Consider the following 22359-nt stretch of genomic DNA (forward strand, 5'->3'; position numbering starts at 1 on the left):
TAAGAAGTGACCTTTACTCACTTGTAAGGTCATGAGCCCCGTAAGCCAGGCACTAGGCCATATTCACGGGGCTTTACAAGCATTGCTCCATAAGGTCAACCTTAGTCTGTGGTCAAACCTGATTCAAGTGTCTGGTATTTTCGCTGTAAACATCTTTGTCCCAAGCAGTTTCCCTGCCCATCTAATTGGCTGTAAAAGATAAAATAACTAGCTGACAGTTTGGTTTGACAGTTGGATTTCAATGCCGTAAAAGCCAGATTGCAAACTACACTTGAAAATACATGTCAGTCGGCAAATTCTTCGTGAGCACAGCCATCCCTCCCACCCATCAAAACCAAAAGTTTCCCAAACTACAGCAAATATAAAAGAGGTGGCTAGTAATTCACAACAGTCTTGGAGAGCATTAATTATCAATTCTGTAGCTAATTTAGATACAACGTCTCACGCCATCTTTCCCAAATGTATCAGGCAATGTTGGAAGTTGGCAGAAAAAGAAGACTCAGGCTCCTCCTATTCCCTAGAAAGAAATGGTTATGGTGATTCCTGATGAGTATACATTTCTTGAAAATGGTGAAACCTTTTTGCTGTTTGATGGTGGAGAACATGATGTAGACAGAATTTTGGTATTCGGCACAGAATCTGGCGGAGATGATTTGGAGAAATACAGGGGCTGAGCGTGTGATGGAAAGTTTCCGTGTAGCCCAGATGTGTACTGCTAGTTATGCACATTCCATATATTGATACAAAACAGTAGCCTCCCTTGTCTGTTCATTTTACTTCCAGGGAAATCCAGAGAGAAAGCAGATTTTTTAATATCGTAAAGAATTTACATCCAACATTAAATCTTGAATCCTTAATGGTTGGTCGACTTTTAAGAAAGGAAGTTTCATTGCTTTTTCTAAGCTATACCCAAATACAACTATAATCATCAATCTACACACGTTAAATGTATTCAAATATTTTTTGCATTTTTATTTTTTACAATAAAATCCTTAAAAATTTTTGCTATTAATTTTCATGTTTCATTAAGTCTTTTTAAATGTCTCTCTTTGTTTTATTTATTTTTTTTGTATAAATTATTTATTTATTTATTTATTTATTTTTGGCTGTGTTGGGTCTTCGTTTCTGTGCGAGGGCTTTCTCCAGTTGCGGCAAGCGGGGGCCACTCTTCATCGCGGTGCGCGGGCCTCTCACTATCGCGGCCTCTCTTGTTGCGGAGCACAGGCTCCAGATGCGCAGGCTCAGTAGTTGTGGCTCACGGGCCCAGTTGCTCCACGGCATGTGGGATCCTCCCAGACCAGGGCACGAACCCGTGTCCCCTGCATTAGCAGGCAGATTCTCAACCACTGCGCCACCAGGGAAGCCCCTATTTTTATTATTTTATCTTTTATGGCAAAATCATATTATGGCCAATTAGTTGTCTCTGCTTGCAGCAAAGATTCTTATGGTGAAAATACCTAGAACCACTTGATCCCATGTACATCGTTTTAAAATATGATATTCCAGCGGAAGTCTGGTAACATAACCAATGTTTTAAATTAAATCCTGTTACAAGGAGAACATATTCTATTGACCCTATATGTAAATAACTATATTGTCATGAAAACAGGACATTTAATAAGAGTTTCTGAATTTTGGAAGGATCAGATTGGGAGAAAAGATAAATGTCTCAATTCTGTTTACAAAGGTATAATTTTCCAGATTGCCATAAGCTAATGGCTTAAAGAGAAAGAGAAAAATAATTTCTTAAGCCTGGAAAACAGAACATTAAAAAACCAACAATGCTTCAAACAGAAAGCCATAAAAATGATAATCATCTTCATGAGTTCATTTAGTCCCATGTAATTAATTCTTGTTTTCCTTGATCTTGGATTAGTAGTTTTATGAACCCATCAGTTTTTCCACTAGATTTTAGAAAGGCTCATCTGGTTCAGTGGTTTTAGTTACCAGAAACCTGTATTCCAGGGTCCTTGTCAGAGTTCTTTCCATGAAGTTTTTAAAGATGAAGCACTTTTGTCTGAAGTTCATTGTAAAAGCTTTCAGGAAAGCATCAGAGTAAAACAGTAACTATCTGTAAATGACTAAAGATTGAAAAATAGCCATGGTCAAAGATCTGATGAGTTTATTGCAAAAATGATGCAATTGACATGGAAATTTGGTTATTTCTGTGGCATATAGTATTTTAAGATAATAATTGGAATTATGACTGATTATATAGAGAGTGAGGACATTGAAAAATTTCTAACCATTTTGTATAACTTTGGAAACACTTATATATAAGTAACGTATACCCATACAAATATAATCTAGAGAAGATTTATCACCAGTTTTAATTTGACAATATTTCCCGTGTAATTTAACATATCAAATATGCCTAATTAGTTTAATATCTCTATTTTTATAAGGTAAGATAATAAATCTTTTGAGATTCTCCAGGGGCCCTCTTGAAAATCCCAAACTTAGTTCAAGGTTGAAAAGACTTTATTTTGAATTTGGTTTTGGGAAGTTTGTAAAAAAGGTAAAAAAGTTGAAAACACGATTAAATAAGATTGCAGGTCACTATGAAACAATATTTAGCCATTGAACCTAAGTGACAAAGATTTTTTTTTTTACATCTTTATTGAAGTATGATTGCTTTACAATGTTGTGTTAGTTTCTGAAGTGACAAAGATTTTGAAGGCAAATATAGGAAGTCACATACTTGAGGAAAAAGAAAATTTAGTTCTTTTGATATTGAGAAGAGACCGTTTTTCTAAGTAATCAAAGACCTGATAAAGGCAACATGAAGCACAGGAAATTGTTTGGTTAAGACACAGAATCTTTGTTTTCTAGGCAGATTACTCAAAAGGTAAAGAAAAACCTTTTATGACCTCTTTTTTATGAATACACTCTTTGTTCATCCTATGGGAAGATTAAATTAAAAAGAAGACACAGAATGTCATGTCTAGTCCTAGGACTAGAAAAATAAGCACTTGTATAAACTAAGTATCTCTAAAACTCCCCAAAATACAGAAACTAATCCAAATGTTTTTCACGTTCATGTGATCTGGGATAATCTTTGGTAAATAAAAGTTAAGTCTTTAAATGGCTACCTATTTTAATGTGACTCTAAACCAGTGAGCCTTTTCATGGCTTAAAACCAATCAGCCTTTTGTGACTTAACCATGGACACAGAGGCGTCCCCAAAGAGGGCACAAAAGATGCAGCACTCACCAAGATCCAGAGCTTCTCCCAAGGTCAGCCCAGAAGAGCAAAGACCGCCGTGTCACAGGTGGTCACAAATAACTCAGCCTCTCCTGAGCCGAGCGCCCTCTGAGCTGTGCTGCTGGCCAGGCTACGCGGAGATGTCGCAGCACAGACAGGGCAGTCTGGGGGGAGCTGGCAAAGGCCCGTATGGCTCTGAATGACAAGTGACACGCAAGAGACAGGACAGCAGTGACCACTCCTGGGCACTGTACGTCCATGGATGACCCACGGACTCCCAACACCACGCCCCCCAGAGTCACGTTCGCAGAGCAGCTCTCACAAGTGTCTCCCTCCCGCCAATCTGCATTCGGAAGGGAAGAGCCAGGAGACATCTCTGCCACCCACAAGGGGCTCTGCCAGAGACCCCGCAGCTCTTGTCAGCTCTCCCAGGACCCCCTCTGCTTATCTTCATTTTGAAAATTTCGACTGGCTTTCAAAACAATAATGTTAAAAGTGATCTAGAAGGGACTTCCCTGGTGGCGCAGTGGTTAAGAATCCACCTGCCAATGCAGGGGACACGGGTTTGAGCCCTGGCCTGGGAAGATCCCACATGCCGCGGAGCAGCTAAGCCCGCGGGCCACAACTACTGAGCCTGCGCACCACAACTACTGAAGCCCGTGTGCCTAGAGCCCATGCTCTGCAACAAGAGAAACCACTGCAATGAGAAGCCCACGCACCGCAACGAAGAGTAGGCCCAGCTCGCCGCAACTAGAGAAAGCCTGTGCGCAGCAACGAAGACCCAACGCAGCCAAAAAATAAAGTTAAGTAAATAAATAAATCTTAAAAAAGTGATCTAGAAAATGCAGAAAGTTCAGGAAAAGATCACTGTCCTGAGGCCGTCTTCACTGACATGGGCAGCACCCTTCCTGGGCTTCTTCCTGTCCTTCCTGCATGGCAGCCCCGCGCAGCTGCACCTCTGGGGGCCGGTGTGGCCCTCGGCACACGGGCCTTCCTGTCCTGGCGGGCCCAGCTTTCCCCCACCAGGCAGGGCTGGGTGATGCTGAGGCCAAGACCAGCTCCGACAGCCTCCTCTGGACCCAGAAACCTCAGTGCACGGATGGCCCACCCTTCTGCCGTCGGGCCACCTGGTGGGCACGTTGGGGATTTCCATTTCCAGAATTTCACTGCATCAGGAAAATCGGGCCAAGTGGCTCGGTTGTGGTGCCCTGAGTTCCTCTTGGTGATGAAGGTGCTGCCCGGCTGCACCACAGCCCGCGGGAGGCTGGCGCTGTCCTCCCTGAGGCAGCGTCCGCTAGAGCGAGTGGCATTGCGCTGGCTGGTCTGTGTGATCAGAGCCGGCTGGCAGCTGGAGCTGCATCTAATAGTATTCCGGGACGCGGTGTTCTCTACATCAGTGCTCTCTGGGAGGGAGCCATTGGCCTTGCATCTCAGCAGCGGCAGAATTTTACTTGTGTTTCTGGCCGATGTCTGCATAACAGGCCCATTTTCTTGCCCAGGTTGGCAGCCTACAAAGGTAGCGCCCATCAGCCCGGTCTCCCAGCTCCAGGCCAAGGGTGGGAAGGAGGCTGAAGTTTCACACTTGAAAGGGCTCGAGGGCCTTTCCCTGCAGCTGGGGTAGGTAGGGGTGTTCTTCCTGCTGAGCGATGGAATCATGAGGAGCTTGGGGGCAGCCCCAGGGGCGGGCACTGGCCTTCAGAGCTCCCAAGGGACTCAGCCAGGCTGACAGCCACGGAATGTGCCCCACGGCATGTGCAGAAGCTCAGGGGTTCTTCTCCCGTGACCTCGGCCAGCAGCCCCCGTGTGGCAGCCCACCTGCCCCTCTGGGGCCCTGCCGGCCGCTTCCTTCTCGGCCCCTCGGATCTTTGGCTGGGGGGTGGTGGAGGAGAAGTCTAGTGCCTCACCCCAACCCTGCCACAGGCTCAGAAGTCCTGAGAAGGCATTTGGAGAGCAGATGTGACAGGCTTTTAACTGGTGTAATTGCACTTTATCAAACATAGTTACGTAGCTGCCCAGGACCGGGTCTCTGTCTCCCCTTCGTCAGTCTGCATTTCTGGGTGACATTCTCAGGCCAGGGCCGGGCACGTGGAGACGCATGAAAGCACATTAAGTCAAGCCCGTGCTGTCCCCGGGCAGCTTGGAAGGTTCTGGGTGTGCGTCCCCAACGCCCAGGGCAGCCAGCTGGGGAGAGCACTCTGGCCATCCCAGGGCAACTTTGGGGCCGTTGTGCTGAAATGAGAGGAAAGATTCAGAAAGCCTCACTGTCCTAAAGTGAGTGGCCTTTAGGGGCCTTGCAGTGTGGCCACCTGCCCTGGCACGCCAGCAGGGCCTGGCGTACTCAGTGACAGGTTGCCCGTTACTGCCCAGAGCAGCCCTGGCAGCTTGGAAAGCAGTGTTCCATGGCAGTGACACCGACCCTCGTCCAGGTCCCTCAGGGCACCCAGAGGGCTGAGTGGCTACATTTGTTTCCTGGGGCTGCTGTAACGAGTGACCGCACACTGGGTGGCTTAAGACAGCACACATTTATTCTTATGGTTCTGAAGGCCAGAGCCCTGGCCTCAGTCTAACTGGGCTAGGATCAAGGGGCCCGCAGGGCCGTGCTCCCTCGGAGGCTGGAGGGGAGAGTCCGTCCTTTGCCTCCCCCCTCCTCCCAGAGCTGCAGCCCCTCCGGGTGTCACGTTTCCTTCTGCGTGGCCTGGATTGTGTCCCCAGATCCACGTTGCAGCCCAGCCAGCCCCCAGGGTGATGGTGTTTGTGATGTTTGGATGAGGTCGTGAGGGAGGGGCCCCTGTGACGGGAGTGGAGTCCTTGTAAGAACAAGAGGCCAGAGCTGGCTCACTCTCTACACGATGTCACCGCGCAAGGCCACGCGAGGCCACGGTGAGAGGCGCCACCTGCGAGCCAGGAAGCACCCTGACCTTGGACGTCCAGCCTCCAGGGAATACATGAGAGAAACACCTGTTTTTTGAGCTGCGCAGCCTGTGGCGTTTCGTTGTGGCACCAGAGCCAAGCAAGACCCTCTTCTGTCTCCGCTCCGCGCCCGCTGCCCCCGCGAGGACCCTGTGATTACGATTAGGGCTGCCTGGACCTGCCAGGACCGTCTCCCGCCTCGACATCACCAGCTTAACCACACCTGCAGAGTCCTTTTTGCAGGTGACGTCACATGCTCACAAGGTCTGGAGACGAGGATGTGGACATCCGTGGGGGCCATCGTTTAGCTGGTCACAGCAGGGAACACGGCCCTGGGTGGACTCGCACACAAGGCCTGGACTTGACCTTGACCACGACCAGTTGGCAGAAGCCTCTTACCCATCGTCCTCACTGACTCCTCACAAGCTCGCAAGCCAGATGGAGAAACGGAGGGTTAGCCAAGTTCAGAGGCCACCGGCCAGCCAGTCGGAGTGGACAGGCCTGAGGGGAGGGACAGGCCCGGGAGGCAGGGCCCTCCGGCCGGGGAGAGAAGCTGGGGGGAACATCAGAGCTGCCCTTGCCCACCCACAGTTCGGGGCTCCCTTCTGCACACACCCCGTCGCCGGCGGGGCCGCGTGGTTTCACAGTGTTGAGACCAGATGGGCGTCGTTGGAGGCCTGAAGCGATGTGGGTCTCAGGCCAGCGCCCCAGCCCCACCCCTCCGGTCCCCGGGGTGGGGTCTTCCTGGGGCGTCGGCCCAGGTGACGCAGCTTCAGGCAGGGCTTCATGGGCGTCTGGGTGGCTGTCGCAGCCCCTGGTGGGGTTTGTGCCCCTGGGTTCGAGGTGGGGCAGTGTGGGCTTGGGGTGTGCAGAGCTCAGTCGTGAAACATGCCCCCTCTGTGCCCGCGGGCGTCACCTGTGAGCTCTGCCTCTTGGGGCTCCTGACGCGGCCTGTGGGCAGCACGGGGGTGAGCGTGGAATCACCTCGAAACCGCAGCTGTGCCCGTGAGGGTCACTGTACCGGGGAGACGTGGGTGTGCAGGACTCGGGCTGCCTCACCACGTGGGTGCGCCTGGGCCTCGGGCGTCTGCCACCAGATGGCGCCACGATGACGCCGCAGGAACGAAAGCCAGGGAGGGGCGCGGCGTGCCCTGCCCCCAGCCCCAGCGTGGCTGCTCTATTTGCCCGAGCGCAGGTCTGGCTTCTGCCTATATGGGTGTGTCATCTCTACTCTGTTTGCATTAAATAATGTAGCTTGACCTTTTCCCTTGGCATTTTTAAAATTGTCACACGTCATTAAAAGTATTTATAAATATTACTCCAGTGGCTGTGTGATATTTCATTGCACTTACTTGCCTGTGTCTATAAGGATGTTGGATGTTAAGGTGGTTTGAAAGTGTGTTACAGTTTGTTCACCTGTGAAGAACATCTTTGGAAAAGTCACTGCGTTTCTAAGATGCGTTCCTGTGTGAGGGACGTGGGTTTCACCAAAGGGTTGGATCCAGCAGGTTTGGCCCAAGATCTGGTGCCCATTGAGATGTCTGGTCAGTGCCAGGCCACCTGCCTTTGGGTGAGGCATCTGGGACAGTCCCCCACCCATCTGGAGCTCCAGAATTTTCCACTTCCTCCAGGTCCCTGGCTGTCACTCCTTGAAGATCTGGAGACTGAAGTCTGTGGGAAATGGCTTGGGGTTATCTGTCTTGCGGGGATGGTCTCTCCACTTGAATGGGGGGCGTGGCACTGGTTCTGCAGCCCAGTATTTTGTACGTTGACCCTGGTTTCCTTTGTCCGGGTTCTGACTGATGCTCCTTGGCCACGAGGGACCCCAGGCCGAGTTTCTCCTTGTTCTGTGCTTCTCACTCCCCTCTGCATCCTGGTCCCTCTGCAAGCAGTTAGCCCTGTGTTGGCGGTGTCGACGCTGCTTACTGACATGGCAGCTCGCTGCGCAGAGGGTTGGGGTTTGAGCTGTGCAAGGGCCCCACCATCTGGGAGCGTCCCTGTTGCGATGGGGACGGGGCCTGTGCTTGGTGGGAACAGCAGCTCTTGCTTCTGGGCTCCCTGGGCGCAGGGCGCCAGATTGGGGGTCCTCTCGTTCATGCCCCATCGACCCTCCGAGCCAGTCACTGCCCCAAGCCCTGGGAAGGGGGAGCCCAGGTCTCGGCTGGTGAGGGGCACGGGCACCACGTGGGCCTAGCCACCCCCGGCCTCTGTGCTCTCAGGCCGGGTCCCCCCAGCTTCAGTCTGCACAGGGGACTTGTCCCGCCAAGGACAAGTGAAATCCGGTCATTTCAGTGTCGTTAGGCCGCGGTACCCATCTCGGCAGCGGTGCTGACATGCTCTCTGCCCCCAGGTGTGCATAGTGCAGAAGCGGGACACGGAGAAGATGTACGCAATGAAGTACATGAACAAGCAGCAGTGCATTGAGCGGGATGAAGTCCGCAACGTGTTCCGGGAGCTGGAGATCCTGCAGGAGATCGAGCACATCTTCCTGGTGAACCTCTGGTGAGCTGGCGGGGTGGAGCCCTTCTCCTGCCCTGGGTGCCCTCCCCCTCCCCCCTCCCCTCTCTCCCCCCTCACCTCCCAGTGCCCCGGGGCCAGCACCGTCCAGGTGTCCACACGCACACACACGCACACACACACGCACACACGCACGGCACTAACGCAGGGCTTCCTGGCCTGCAGGGACGCCCGTGAAGTCAGGGAGGGGGAGTTTTAGCGCCTAACTATGAGTTTCCTCCACAAACTGGGCACCAAGACCAGCTGGGGGGTGGGGGAGCCTGCAGTGAGATCAACCCCTTCCGCTCTCCCTGGAGTCCTGCGAGCCCCTAGAATGAGAACAGTGTGGCTTCTGGTGGGAAGAGAGAGGAACATGACGTGAAAAATTAATTCTTTGTAACTTTACTCTTGAGAGAGCCAGTTGATTATCTGAGAGCTCACAGAAGAGATTACAAAGTGGACGGAGGTCCTTAAACCGTTGTTTTCCTGCTGCGACCATCTTCATCATCTTATCACTGTCTTCTTTATCACGTTCATCCCCATCACCATCCTCAACATCACCACCATCACCACCGTCACCACCATCACCACCACCACCATCACCACCACCATCTTCACCATCATCACCACTATCACCATCACCACCATCATCACCATCGCCATGACCACCATCACCATCATCAGCATCACCACCATCACCGTCACCACCATCACCACCACCACCATCTTCACCATCATCACCATCATCACTTCCATCACCATCATCACCGCCATCACCATCATCACGATCACCACCACCATCACCATCATCAACACCACCACCACCATCACCATCATCACCATCATCACCTCCATCACCATCATCACCGCCATCACCATCATCATGATCACCACCACCATCACCACCACCACCACCACCACAGTCACCACAGCTGCCGGCTGTTAGAAGCTGGTCCCTTGCCCAGCCCTACATGAGCATTTCTCCTCACTGTCTCAATTTCTTCTTTAACAACCCTCCAAGGCAGATATCTTTATCCCCTTTTTGGAGAAGAGGAAACCAGGGCAGCAGGAAAATGGCCCAGAGACAGTGCTGTGTTCCACTGTCCATCAGTCAGTCATGGGCATCTCTGTCCCAGCTGGGCACCTCCCATGGGGACAGGCCTCTCTGTCTTTCCCGAGGGCTCTGGCTCCAGGTGGCTCCTGAGCAGGGGTGGAGTCAGCACCTTGGGCAGGGCCCCTCTCCTGGGAGTGCCTGGTGGGGGGTGGCCTTGGGGCCAGGGCCCTTATGGGGGACTCGTCAGGTGTGGCAGGAGCTGTGACTCCGGCCCCCCAGCCGTGCGCATGCCAGGTCCTCCCACGGTGCCCACAGGTACTCCTTCCAGGACGAGGAGGACATGTTCATGGTGGTGGACCTGCTGCCGGGGGGAGACCTGCGCTACCACCTGCAGCAGAACGTGCAGTTCTCCGAGGACACCGTGCGGCTGTACGTCTGTGAAATGGCCCTGGCCCTCGACTACCTGCGCAGTCAGCACATCATCCACAGGTGTGTGCACACCTGACGGGGCGGGGGGCCTGCGGGTGCCGCCCTCCAGCGGGACCCAGATGGGCTCCTGTGTGCTCTGCCCTGCCCTGACCCGCAGACCTGCCCCCAGGTGTGGCACCGGGCCCGTCAGTGCCTGGCTCCGAGGCCAGCCCCATGGCTGCACATACGATGGCCACCTGGGGTGGGTCCTGTCTGAGCAGCCCCAGCTGAGGCCAGGCACAGAGGGCTGGTGGCCTTCATGGGGTGGGGAGGGGGGCTTCACCTGGTCTGTTCAACTGCAGGGTCCCTGCCTCCGCCCAGCAGGTGCCCTTGTGCCCATCTGCCATGTCTTTGGCAAATTCAAACTAATTTTAACATTTTAACATTCAAACTAATTTTAACATCTGAAGGCAGATGAAATGAGGAAGATAAAGCTGCATCCACAGGACAAAACACAAAATCCCATGTGGTATAAAGTGAAGTAGACATGACTTCTGCGTTTCTGCCTGTGGGGTTCTGTCATCTGGTCATGGCGCGGGCACCGAATATCTACTGAGTGCCGAGAGGTTGGGAGGCAAGGCCTGAGGCCGGCTGGTGGAGCCACAGACCCCCAGCTGACAATTCTGCGCAGCCCCGGGGCTCTGGGAGCGGGCCCCGCCTCGGGGATCCAGGCGAGGGGGTTCTGCTTTCATCCTCTGGGGGCTTCGGTGCCCCTCGGCGTCCAGTGCTGGGCATTCTCCCCGCCGTCCGGCCTCAGGAGGTGAAGGGCTGGGTTCACCCAGCTCTGCCAGGGTGCTGCCGGGTGGGGAGGGGGTCTTAGGACCCGGCTCGTGGGAACCCCCAGCCCTGCCGGGAGCTTTGGACTCATCTCCCTGCTTCCTGCTCTTTCTGCAGAGACGTGAAGCCCGATAACATCCTCCTGGATGAGCGAGGTGAGCCCAGGCGTGTGAGCCCGAAGCCGCGAGGGTGTGCGCCCCTGCCCGCAGGACACGTCCCCTCGGGACAGGCATGCTGTCCTCTCTCCTCGCAGGACACGCACACCTGACCGACTTCAACATCGCCACCATCATAAAGGATGGCGAGAGGGCGACCGCGCTGGCCGGGACCAAGCCATACATGGGTGAGCCTCGCCCCTCCCGGCCCGCGCCCCCCCGCCAGCCTGCCGGCCGGTCTCCTCCCCTGGCCTGTGGCTGGTGCGGTCGGGTCACTAGCCTACAGGCACAGCCGCAGGGGACGGGTCAGGCTGCTAAGAACAGCCAGGCTTGATCCGTGCAGAAGAATCTGAGAGACGGGTGTGTATTGTGGGTCTGATAACGAGACAGCCCACCGCCCTTGTCAGGCTGTGGGGCCTGGACTTGAACCAGGCGGTCAGTGGGGAAGGACGGACAGACTGACCGCTGAGGGCAGCTTCCTACTCCAGCTCTGGCGGCAGCCTGGTCTCTGGGCCTGTGGTCACAGGCCCTGCGGTCACCGGGGCCGGGGTCGCGGGCCCTGCGGTCACCGGGGCCGGGGTCGCGGGCCCTGCGGTCACCGGGGCCGGGGTCGCGGGCCCTGTGGACACCGGGGCTGGGGTCACGGGCCTTGCGGTCAGGGATGCTCAGCTGCTCCTTCCCTCCCTGGAAAGCTCCGGAGATCTTCCAGTCTTTCGTCAGCGGTGGGACCGGCTACTCCTTCGAGGTGGATTGGTGGTCGGTGGGAGTGATGGCCTACGAACTGCTGCGTGGATGGGTACGGAGCTCCTGCGGCCCGCGGGCTCAGTCCCCAGACCCCGAGCTAGCTGCGTCCCCCCGGGGTGGCCCCAGCTCCCAAAGGGGTGAGGCTGCCCCCACCCCCAGGTGCTCAGGGCGGTCCGTGCTCTCCGTCAGCGAGGCTGCACGCTGGAGGGGGCGGGGGGCAGGCAGAGAACCGCCCAGCAGGGCTGCCCCCTCGGGACTTCCCGTGAGGCTCGTGTGCGGGTGGGCCCCTGCGCTCTCCCCGCAGCTGCCACGGCCCGGCCAGCGCTGGAGCCCCGGAGGCTGGGGGCCTCGTCAGGTCGCCACCTGCCCTTCCCGCCTCCTCGCCGGGGCCTCCGAGGCACTGTGCCCTGCAGAAGGCCCTAAGCAAGGCAGCCCCCTCTGCCCTCTGCAGCTGGCCCACCAGGCCCAGGCCCCCTGGGGGTGCTGTGCGTCCTTCCCAGCCCGTTGGCAGCCTCTCGGGTCATCTCCCCGGCTGCACTGCAGGCTTGGCCTCCTGGGCTCTCCCCTGGGCCTGCGCCGGGGGCTGGGGGCAGGTAGGGCGCGCCTCGGGTGGCCCTGGGTTCGGGGAGGCGCCTGCCGCAGCTCTGCCTCTGCTGCCCAGAGGCCCTACGACATCCACTCGGGCAATGCCGCGGAGTCCCTGGTGCAGCTGTTCAGCACCGTGAGCGTCCAGTATGTGCCCACCTGGTCCAAGGAGATGGTGGCCCTGCTGCGGAAGGTGAGCCCCTCCCGGCCCTGCCTGGAGCGCAGGCCCGGCCGGACACGTGGGGCTCCACGGGCACCCTGTCCCGAGGGCGGGCAGCCTGGAGGCCCTGGTCCGGAGAAGGCATCTGGCTCGTGCCTTCCGCGTCTTGTGTCCCTCTCCGGCCGCGCTTCCAGCCTGGCCCGGCCTCCCGCTCCTTGTCCTGCTGTACGAGCTCGGCCCACGTGAGCACCGGTGCAGCTGAATTTAATCCTCACGACCTGGTTGCGCGTCACAGGTGCCCAGACTCAGGGCAGGTCACCCTATCGTGTGTGTTGGAGGGAGGGTGTGCGGGGCTGGGTGCCGGGGCCGCCCTGCTCTGGTCCCCTCTGCCCCAGTCCTCCTGCTGGACATGGGCAGCCAGTGGCCTGGCCAGACCCCCACGGGGAGCAAGCAGAGAAAACCCCACTCGGAGAGCCGCCCCTCAAGCACACTGCTGCGTCGAAGCTGGGTCAGGATGGGTGAGGGAGGGCGTGCTGGACATTGGTGGCCCGGCCCACCCCCAGCTCCTGTCTCCCGGCCCCGGGGTCCTGCTGGGCAGGTCCTGGCCCCTGCCCGGAGACCTCTGGCCCTGGAAGTGTAGCCAAGCAGCTAGAGGCCCTCCCCCAGCCCCCGAGAGGGGCTCTTAACACAGCCTTCGCCCCACGCAGCTGTGCCCACACCAGCCAGGTGGCTCACAATGTGGGACCTCGGCCGCCAGAGGCCCAGGTGGGGAGTGAGAAGGCTGGGGAGGCCTGGGACTGGGCCTCTGGTGTTTCCCCCGGGCAAGGCGATGGGGAGGCCTGGGACTGGGCCTCTGGTGTTTCCCCCGGGCAAGGCGAGGGCTGTGATGCTGGCCATGCGCGCACGGCTGCCCTGGGGCCTCCTGGGGCCTCCTGGGGCCGTGACGGTCGTCATCCTGTCGGGCTCCAAGCGGGAAGGCAGCTAGCCAGCCTGCAGCTCCTGCCTGCTGGTGGGCCCAGGGAGACCTGCACCGGGGCCGGTGAGAGCCGGGCAGACCTGGGCCCCCGGCTGACCGGGGCCTTGTTCCAGCTGCTCACCGTGAGCCCCAGGCACCGCGTGTCCAGCCTGCGGGATGTGCAGGCGGCCCCCGCGCTGGCCGACGTGCCGTGGACCGAGCTGAGTGAGAAGAAGGTGGAGCCTGGCTTCGTGCCCAATGTAAGCCCGCAGGCCCGGGTGGACGGGGCGGGCGAGGGTGTCCGCGTGCCAGGCTCAGCGCCGTCCTCCACAGAAAGGCCGCCTGCACTGCGACCCCACCTTCGAGCTGGAGGAGATGATCCTGGAGTCGCGGCCGCTGCACAAGAAGAAGAAGCGTCTGGCCAAGAACAGGTCGCGGGACAGCAGCAGGGACAGCTCCCAGTCGGTGAGCGCGGGGCCCTGGCGCCCAGCCCGGCCGCTGCTGCTGGCCCTGTGCTCCCTCCTCCGCAGGGGGGCCACCGGCCGTCGCGGTGTGAGGGTGCCTCCTGCCTCACCCAGCTCTGGCGTGGCTGCGTAGGGCCAGGCTCTGCCCCCACGGTCACGGGGCCATCTGTGCGCGTGCGTGTGCGTGTGCGTGTGCGCGTGCTTATGTGCATGTGTGTGCGCGCATACGCGTGAATGTGTGCATGTGCGCGCACATGCGCATGCGTGTGTGCACGTAGCCTGCATGTGTGCGTGCGTGCATGCACGTACGTCTGAGTGCATGTGCGCGCGTGTGCACGTGTGCGTATGCATGTGTGTGTGCACATGCGTGTGGGTGTCTCTGCCTCCTCTTCGCACGAGGACACCAGTGACACTGGGTAGGACGCGTAGTGCAGGGTGACCTGCCCTTTACTTGACTGGTGGCACCTGCAGGGACGTCGTTTCACATTCCGAGGAAATGGGGCCAGGACCCCACCCTGGGGGACATGGTTTAACCTGTCACAGCCCCCGTCCTGCCCCAGGTCAGCTGCTCTTGGAAGTGGGGGGCGTTCCCGGGGCGCAGGGGATCCAGCCTGGACCCGTCCCCGGGGTACGGCCGGTGTTCACAACACAACTAGGGCTGCGGGTGTGGGTGGTGGTGGTCACAGTGGGGACACTGTATGCGCTCGGCAGTCCCCCAGCCCCCGGGCCCGGCCGAGCCTGTGGGGATGCCCTGGGATGCAGCCTCTCACACCTGGGGGGCCCTGTGCTGCCCCCGGCCTGGGTCCTGGTCAGAGAGATGGGCGTCAGTCTCTTCTCCCTGCGGTGAGGGGCCAGGATGGGGTCTTCCCTGGAAGCCTCCATTTCTCAGTGAGAAGGTGGGTGGGCTCCCATCCCCTCCCCTGATGGCAGCCCCTGGCGCCGGCAGGGGCACTGCAGGTGTGGAGCTGTGCTTGATTTCCTGTTGGTCTGGCTTTGTTCTTGCTATCAGGGTGGGAGTGATGGCTTCGAGTTCTTTACATGGAAGAGTTGAAGTTACATTCCTTATTTCTGTTTTTTATTATTGATCGATAAGAGTTATTTATTTACATATTCTGCACACAAGTGCCTTAGAGAGACGATTTGTAAAGATTTTCTTCTAGTCTGTGGGTTTTCTTTCTTTTTTTTAAAAAATAAATTAATTAATTAATTTATTGACTTTTGGCTGCACTGGGTCTTCGTTGCTTCGCATGGGCTTTCTCTAGTTGGGGCGAGCAGGGGCTACTCTTCGTTGCGGTGCGTGGGCTTCTCATTAAGGTGGCTTCTCGTTGCGGAGCACGGGCTGTAGGCGTGTGGTTTTCAGGAGTTGTGGCACGTGGGCTTGGTAGTTGTGGCACACGGGCTTAGTTGCTCCACGGCATGTGGGATCTTCCCAGACCAGGGCTCGAACCTGTGTCCCCTGCAGTGGCAGGCGGATTCTTAACCACCGCGCCACCAGGGAAGTCCTGTGGGTTTTCTTTCTTCTGGTTGGCACCATCTGCAGCAGAAGTCTGGTTTTGATGAAGTCCCACGTATCTGTTTCTTCTTTGTTCATTCATGCTTTTGGTGTCATTTCTAAGAAACCATTGCCTCACCTAAGATCACAAAGAGGTACTCCTGTGTTTTCTTCTAAGTGTTTTACAGTTTCTTCTCTTACATTTTGGGTCTAGGATCCACTTCGAGTTAGTTGTACGGATAGTGCCAGGTAGGGGTCCAACCTGATTCTTTTGCATGTGCACATGCAGTCGTCCAAGTGCTGTTTGTTGAAAGAGCTATTCTTTCTTCCACTGAATTGCTTGGCATCATTTTAAAAAATTAATTGACTGTGGACGTAGGGGTTTATTTATGGACTTGCAGTTCTAGCCCACTGAGCTGTGTGTCTGTCCTGCTGGTGCCACACTGACTTGACAATGAGAGCTCTCTGGTGAGTTTTGAGGTCAGGAAGTAAGTGTGAGTCCTCCAACCTGTTCTTTTCCAAGACAGTTCGGCTACTCTGGGTCCCTTGCATTTCCAGGGCATTCTGAGGGGTTTGGGAATTACATCTAAGTTGCTCAGCAGGTCATTTGTGACAAAGTTAGGGATTGGTGCCTGGTCCCCATGCCCAGGCCCCTTGTCACTCCCCACCTTGGGTGACACCTGGGGTCAGACGCTGTGTGTATCAGCGTTGATAGGGCCCGTGGATGTCTACCCCGAGGATCGTGTGCACGGATTGACTCAGGCAGGGCGCCCGGGACAACCACTCATGCAGTCGGGGTGGGGGGCAGCAAGTCTGGGTTTCAGGCAGAGTCCTCGGAGAGCAGCCTGGCCTTCAGGGACCTGAGTGCGGGTTACGCTCTGGGGAAGCGGCCTTTCCTGCGCCTGCACCCAGCAGTTGTCAGCGAAAGGCCCCAGAGGGATAGACATTTCCGCGGCCTCCTGACTCTGTGCGGCAAAGGGTCCAAAAGCCCACAGCAGGTCGCTGGACCACACGCATGCGCCATCGCAAGGAAAGGCGCCAGAGCCGGACGGGGTGCGCAGCGAAGCCACAGCTCCCTGCCGACAGCACAGCCCGTGGCTCGGGAAGGAGGGGTCCCCGGGGCACGTCACTATCCACACCGTCCACCTCTAACGCTGCCCAGACCCTCCGAGCGGCTTCTTGGGCAGGAGCGTCTCTTGTCCTTGGAGAACCTGGGTGAGATGAACCGCAGCCCCTCCCCCCGCCAGCCCCCAGGCCACGGACAGCGCCTCTCCATCCCCCACCCCTACTCTAGCGCCTCCTCACCCTCAGATGGCACCTCTTTTGGTCTGCATGCATCAGGGGCTCACCTCCTGGCATGACCTCGGCCCTCGCCCCTGAGTGGTCTGAGTTTCCAGTCCAGAACTGGCTCCGGCCGGAGTTTGTGCACCTGTCCGTTTATCATCAGCACTGAGCCAGGGTTGATGGACCCGTTGTAAGTTGAACATATCATAAGTCAATATGCATTTATGATCCCTCACCTACCAAACATCATAGCTTAGTCCGGCCTGCCTTATACGTGCTTAGAACACTCTGGGCAAAATCACCTAACACAGAGTCTATTTTATAATAAAGTGTTGACTGTCTCATGTAAATGATCAAATGCTGTACTGAAAGTGAAAAGCAGAATGGCTGTCTGGGTCCAGAATGGTTGTTCGCCCTCGTGCTCGTGGGGCTGAGCGGGAGCTGCAGCCACTGCCCAGCATCACAGGGGAGGATCGGACCCCGTATCGCCAGCCCGGGAGAAGATCAAAGTTCAGAATTTGAAGCACGGTTTCTACTATCTGCATATCACTTTCACACCACTGTAAAGTCAGAAAGTCGTTTGCCGGACCATCATAACTGGGGACTGGCTTTACAGTGTGTGAGTCCTAGGTGAATGCAAAATACCAACCCTCTTTGCTGACGGGATCGGAAAGGATGCGTGTGCCCAGACAGTGGCTGCTCGCCACGCACCAGCAGCTGTGTCGTCTGTTCTGGTAAAGAGTCCGCTTCAGGCTCGGCAGTGGCGCTCGGGCCACCACTAGGTTAAATCTGTCCCAGTTCCCCTCTCCTGCCACGAGCCGTCTGGTCTTTGCAGGGCCAGGCTCGTGAATTAAATGGGAAAACAATGGAAGCAGCATCCTTGGATGCCCACAGATAAAGGCAAAGACTCAAAAGTCCCTCACATGGCGCTTGTCACTGCTGTTCCACTCTGGATGTGGGTTTGTTTTTTATTTCTTATCTCGGCTGGTTTGTTGAGAGGGGGTAGAGTTTCAGGAGCTTTCACTGGGCTTTTCCATGATAATAGCTGTTACTCCACAGGTCAAGGTACTAATCTGAGAATTCTGCCAGATGCTGAATACATCGGTCTTGGTTATGCATGCAGCAGCTAGGGGGCAATAGCCACTGGGGGTTATGCATGCAGCAGCTAGGGGGCAATAGCCACTGGGCGGGCTAAGATGGACGTGGGCCAGGTGTCAGCTCAGACCCTGTCTCCAACAGACCTCTAAACGGCTGGGCACTTCCCCTCTCCCGTGTGCAGACACGAGGGAAGTGGGCATAGATGCCTTTGGGAAGGGCTCAGGGTACGGCTGCCGTGTACGCTTGCTATGAATTAGCCTGGGCCTTCCCTACAGGGAACCTGCCCCTCCTTCAGTCCACGGGTCTAGGTCTGAGAACCGAATTCGATCTGGAAATGAGAAAAAGAATTGTGACTTCCCGTCAAGGTGGCCGACGTCGGCTTTCTGCTCCTGCACCCCTGATCTTACTCTGTGTGTGCGTGTGTGTGCGCGTGCATGTGTGTGCGCGCGTGTGCGTGTGTGTGCACGTGAGTGCGCATGTGAGTGTGTGCGCGCGCGCTTACGAGCACTGGCTGTCCGTCTCTGACCCCTGGGAGCGCCGTGATCTGTCGGACACCATCCACCTCCCTGGGGGTCGGGGGTGCCCTGCGTGCCACTCTAACCTGGAGGCCTGTTGCCGCAGTCCCACCCCACTCAGTGCGGCTGAGGAGGCGAGGTTACGGCTTCCACTGTTCTGGGTCCCGTCATCACCTCCGCTGGGGGCGCGGTCCTGGAGCAGAACCTCCTGAACAAGACAGATGCCACTGAGCGTCCCAGGGTACCGTGTCCCCCCGCAGCTCATTCCTTGTCATCTGGCTGGAAGGAGTGTCTTGCGGGCCCTCCAGAAGAACACGGTCATCTGATGGGTCCGTGGGTCTTTATTCTTGAGTCTGTTGACGCACTCCAGCTGCCCAGTCCTCGGAGACGTTGACGCGCCCGCCACCCCCCGGCATTCTCCCGAGGCCGTTCTGAACCTGCCGGACTCTTCACCTGGGCCATCAGTTTTTCGCTGTTTCCACGTTGCAGTGTATTAGGACCCACACACGCCAGGGGCTCTTGCCAGGGAATCAGACCCAAGTTGTGGAAGGGCAGACTCCCTTGTCCAGCCACACAGCCCCACCGCAGGCCCCTCCCAGGCCCGTCCTGCCGGTCCGTTGAGTAGCACCTTCCTTACCAGCAGGTTGAGCGCCTGCGCAGTTGCGAGGGGTGCACGTGACGAGGAGGGCAGGTGGGGCAGGGCTTGAGCGGGCGAGTGGTGTTCCGCCTGCTGTGGTCGCAGCTCTGTGTCGTCCGCAGGAGTTGGGGTAGGGGTGTCACTCTGCTCCAGCGGGGAGAGGCCCTCCCGCGGGCCCGGGAGTGCAGGGGCGTAGGGTTGACGTGCCCACGCACATCCCCTCGGGCGGCCCCTCCCACGTCCCAGAGGCCCACTCCTTCCCTATCAGGGCCGCACATTTGATGCAGGAAGCGTCAAGGCTGTGAGTCCAGCGCTCTCTGAAGTTCCGCTGCTCGGGCATCTCAGCCTGGTCTCCAGCTCCCTGTCGGGGCCGCGGGACGGGGCGTCTCCACACTGCGGCTTGGGCCGCCGCTTGGCCGCCCCGAGTCCGTGGCTCGCTCACCCACGGGGCCAGGCGCGACCACCCAGACCCGCAGTCCCGGTGCGTCCCCTCCACCTGCACCCTCTCCCGAGGCGTACCTGAGGCGAGGGTCTTAGCGGTCGGGGCCTCACGCCCGCCAGGGACCTTCAACACTCCTTGCGTCTGGCCAGCGCGGGACCCAACTCCACAACCCCATCCTGAGAGTCTGCTTCTCGGGCCAGCTCCTGCCGGTGACCTTCTTAGTCAGGTTCCCCGGAATCAGACCCCCAGATGGGATTTGTGCACCAGGGTCAAGTGACCGGGAGGACCCGGTGCGGGGGGAGGGAGGGGAGGGCGCCAAGCCCGGTGTGGCTTCCGGCCGAGTCTGGCTCTGCACACACTGCAACCACCCTGAGACAGGGGGCCGGGCGTCCTTCTGTCTCTGGCTACGGGTCACCTGGAGGTGCAAACTCCCATGCCCCCTGGCTGCCTAAACAGCCCAAAGGCAGGCTCCTCAGAGAGGAGGAGGCCACGAGGAGAAGCCGACCGGGGGCGCCCAGGAGCTCACCTGAGGGATGCGAGGGGGCCTGGCGGGCTCCACCGCGCTCACTTTTGTGTCTGTCTGACTCACAGGAGAACGACCGTCTTCAGGACTGCCTCGACGCCATCCAGCAAGACTTCGTGATTTTCAACAGAGAAAAGTGAGTGTGCGCGTTGTGGGCCAGTAACGGGGCAGAAAGGACTTTGGGGAACTGGGCCTCGGTTTCCTTGGCCGCTGCAGCCGCGTGGCATCAGCGGGGCTGGGAAGCCTGACCCCTGCGCTCCTCGGGGACTCTGAGTGGTGGCCCTGGGGGAGAGGGTGGGAGGTCCCTGTTCAGGCTTCTGGGGGAAGGGCTCATTGGCCACCTTCAGCCAATGGCCAGAATCTCCTGGGCAGACACTGGGTGGACTGCCCAGCTGAGGGCGGAGGACTTCTGGGCGGCCCCTGCGGTCACATCGACTCCCACCCCTCACTCGGTTATTCAGGGACTGTGGGACAGAAAGGGCGGAGCTGGCTGGCAGGGAGATACGACAGGCCACAAACAGACACCCAAGACACCTGCCACAGTGGAGGGAGGCGGCCCAGTGCTGTGGGGCCCGAGAGGAGGAGGAGTGGGATGAGGGGCAGAGGACTTCCTGGAGGAGGAGGCTCTGAGCTCTGGCCTGGAAAGTGAGCAGGATTAGCTGGTGCTCTGTCCTGCCTCAGTGACCAGGACGACGTGTGGACACTGGCTTAGGACAGTGGCCATCATCCTGGAGGTCAAGGCCTGGGTAGTAATGGGACCCGGCCAGGCACTTTGTTCCAGAATTGCTGACCCGCAGAACTTGCGCCTAAACTAGGCCTCCTTTTAGCTTCTGGCTGGAAATAGGCTGAGACTCACCAGCCCTGCCGCTCCGAGACTGAGGGCCACGAACGGCCAGACAGAGGGTGCTGGGCTGGAACGCCCCGTGTGCCCGCACACCCTGTTGAGCCAGTGTGGCTGGAGGAGCTTCTGCCCAGGCAGAGATGCCCAGCATGTGTCCGTGTTCCTGCGGGACCCACTCCAGGAGTCCCTGGAAAGGCCCTGGGCCAGCGAGCAGCTGCCGGCGAGGCCGCATAAAGGCCCTCCCTGTGTCTCCCCCCAGGCTGAAGAGGAGCCAGGACCCCACGAGCGAGCCCCTGCCTGCACCTGAGCCCGGGGAGGGCGCGGAGGCCTTGGCGGACGGCGAGGGGACGCGCTCGGCCCTGCACGTTTGCGGCACCATCTGCCCCTCGGCCGGGAGCAGCTAGGTGGCCCCTGCCCACGGCGTCAGCTCAGGTCACGCTGGAGACTCGGGGCGTCCAGAGGGACCTGGCGGCAGGCGGAGGCCCAGCATCGACTTTCACACGGAGCGGCCCGGCGGGTCCAGGCCCAGGCCCAGGCCGGCGGCTCCCACTGCACCCCGGCTGGAATTTCCCTGGACAGTCCGACCGCCGAGGCTGCCCTCCAGCTCTCGGTAGCACGTGGTGACAAGAGGCTGTCGGTGTGGCCGAGAGCAGTGGGCGTGGAGGGCGGGGGCCACCTGGGCAATGGCGGAGGGAAGCACGTGGCCCACACGCGGGCTCTCCTGGCGGCCCCCCGACGGGCCGCGTGGTGGGACGGGCGCCCTGGTCTCCTGCCACCTGCTGTACATAGCCCGCCTCGCCGGGCCCTGCCGCCTGAAGCCGGGGGGCGGCCCAGGGGCTGCTCGGCTCTTGTCCATCAAGGGGGGAGGGGTGTGGGCGTGAAGAGTGTTTTATAGAGATACAGACCGTTCTGGTAATTTCTGCTGTGTTCCTGTATAGTTTCCACCTCTGAGAAAAACATGAGAACCACTTGGTGTCGGCTGTTTTGCACGTTCTGTGCCTGCTGCGTTACAGAGAACGTTCGTCCGGGAGTCAGGGCGGTTCCTGCTGGCGCAGGGCCTCCCCGGAGCCCCGGTCCTCGGCCTTGGGGTGGATGCCCGTCTCCTGCCCCAGACGCCTTAAGGCCGCTGCAGGGTTGAGGGGCAGGTGGTGCCTGTCAGAGGGCAGGGGCACCTGCGGCAGAACCGCGAAAGCGACAAGGACTGGAGCACCCACAGATTGGAACAGCTCACGGCCCCCGCTCGCCCAGGTGCAGGGAGTTAGGGTCAGCAGCGCAGCACGGCGAGCCCACACGGGGCACGTGGGCCCAGGTAGCACCGGGGAGCCAGGGTCCAGAGGTGGGCGGTACTGCAGGATGTCCTGTGGTGGTGCCGATCCCCAGAGAAAGTTCTGGGTGGAGACCTGGTAATGTCAGAGGCAGGAACTGGGCAGGGAGTGGGTTTGGCGTTTTGTATAAACCCACATTTTATATGGGTTTTTGTGTACATTTAAGTGTGCGTTTTTGAGGCCCAAGGGGACAGCATGCCTATCTCCTGAGTCGGTGGCAGGGATGTGGG

At 58.0% G+C, this 22359-nt stretch overlaps 1 protein-coding gene across 3 annotated transcripts in view; it reads left to right on the forward strand.

Moving 5' to 3' along the window:
• STK32C (serine/threonine kinase 32C) overlaps positions 1 to 21924 on the forward strand; it is an 82816-nt gene extending 60892 nt beyond the window's left edge. Inside the window, exons 3-12 of one of the 3 annotated variants that reach the window (XM_036827708.1) lie at positions 8465 to 8616; positions 9980 to 10153; positions 11027 to 11064; positions 11163 to 11252; positions 11757 to 11860; positions 12470 to 12586; positions 13643 to 13768; positions 13842 to 13973; positions 20032 to 20099; positions 21064 to 21924. In XM_036827708.1, the coding sequence (XP_036683603.1) occupies positions 8465 to 8616; positions 9980 to 10153; positions 11027 to 11064; positions 11163 to 11252; positions 11757 to 11860; positions 12470 to 12586; positions 13643 to 13768; positions 13842 to 13973; positions 20032 to 20099; positions 21064 to 21208 (1146 nt within the window). In that variant the 3' untranslated portion in view covers positions 21209 to 21924. Of the gene's footprint in view, positions 1 to 8464; positions 8617 to 9979; positions 10154 to 11026; positions 11065 to 11162; positions 11253 to 11756; positions 11861 to 12469; positions 12587 to 13642; positions 13769 to 13841; positions 13974 to 20031; positions 20100 to 21063 lie in introns of those variants that run through there. The other 2 variants (XR_005016726.1, XM_036827709.1) reach the window with 2 other exon arrangements.
• The last annotated feature ends 435 nt before the right edge of the window (positions 21925 to 22359 follow it).

Source organism: Balaenoptera musculus, chromosome 16 (assembly GCF_009873245.2).
Source record: "Balaenoptera musculus isolate JJ_BM4_2016_0621 chromosome 16, mBalMus1.pri.v3, whole genome shotgun sequence".
NCBI classification, from domain to species: Eukaryota; Metazoa; Chordata; class Mammalia; order Artiodactyla; family Balaenopteridae; genus Balaenoptera; species Balaenoptera musculus.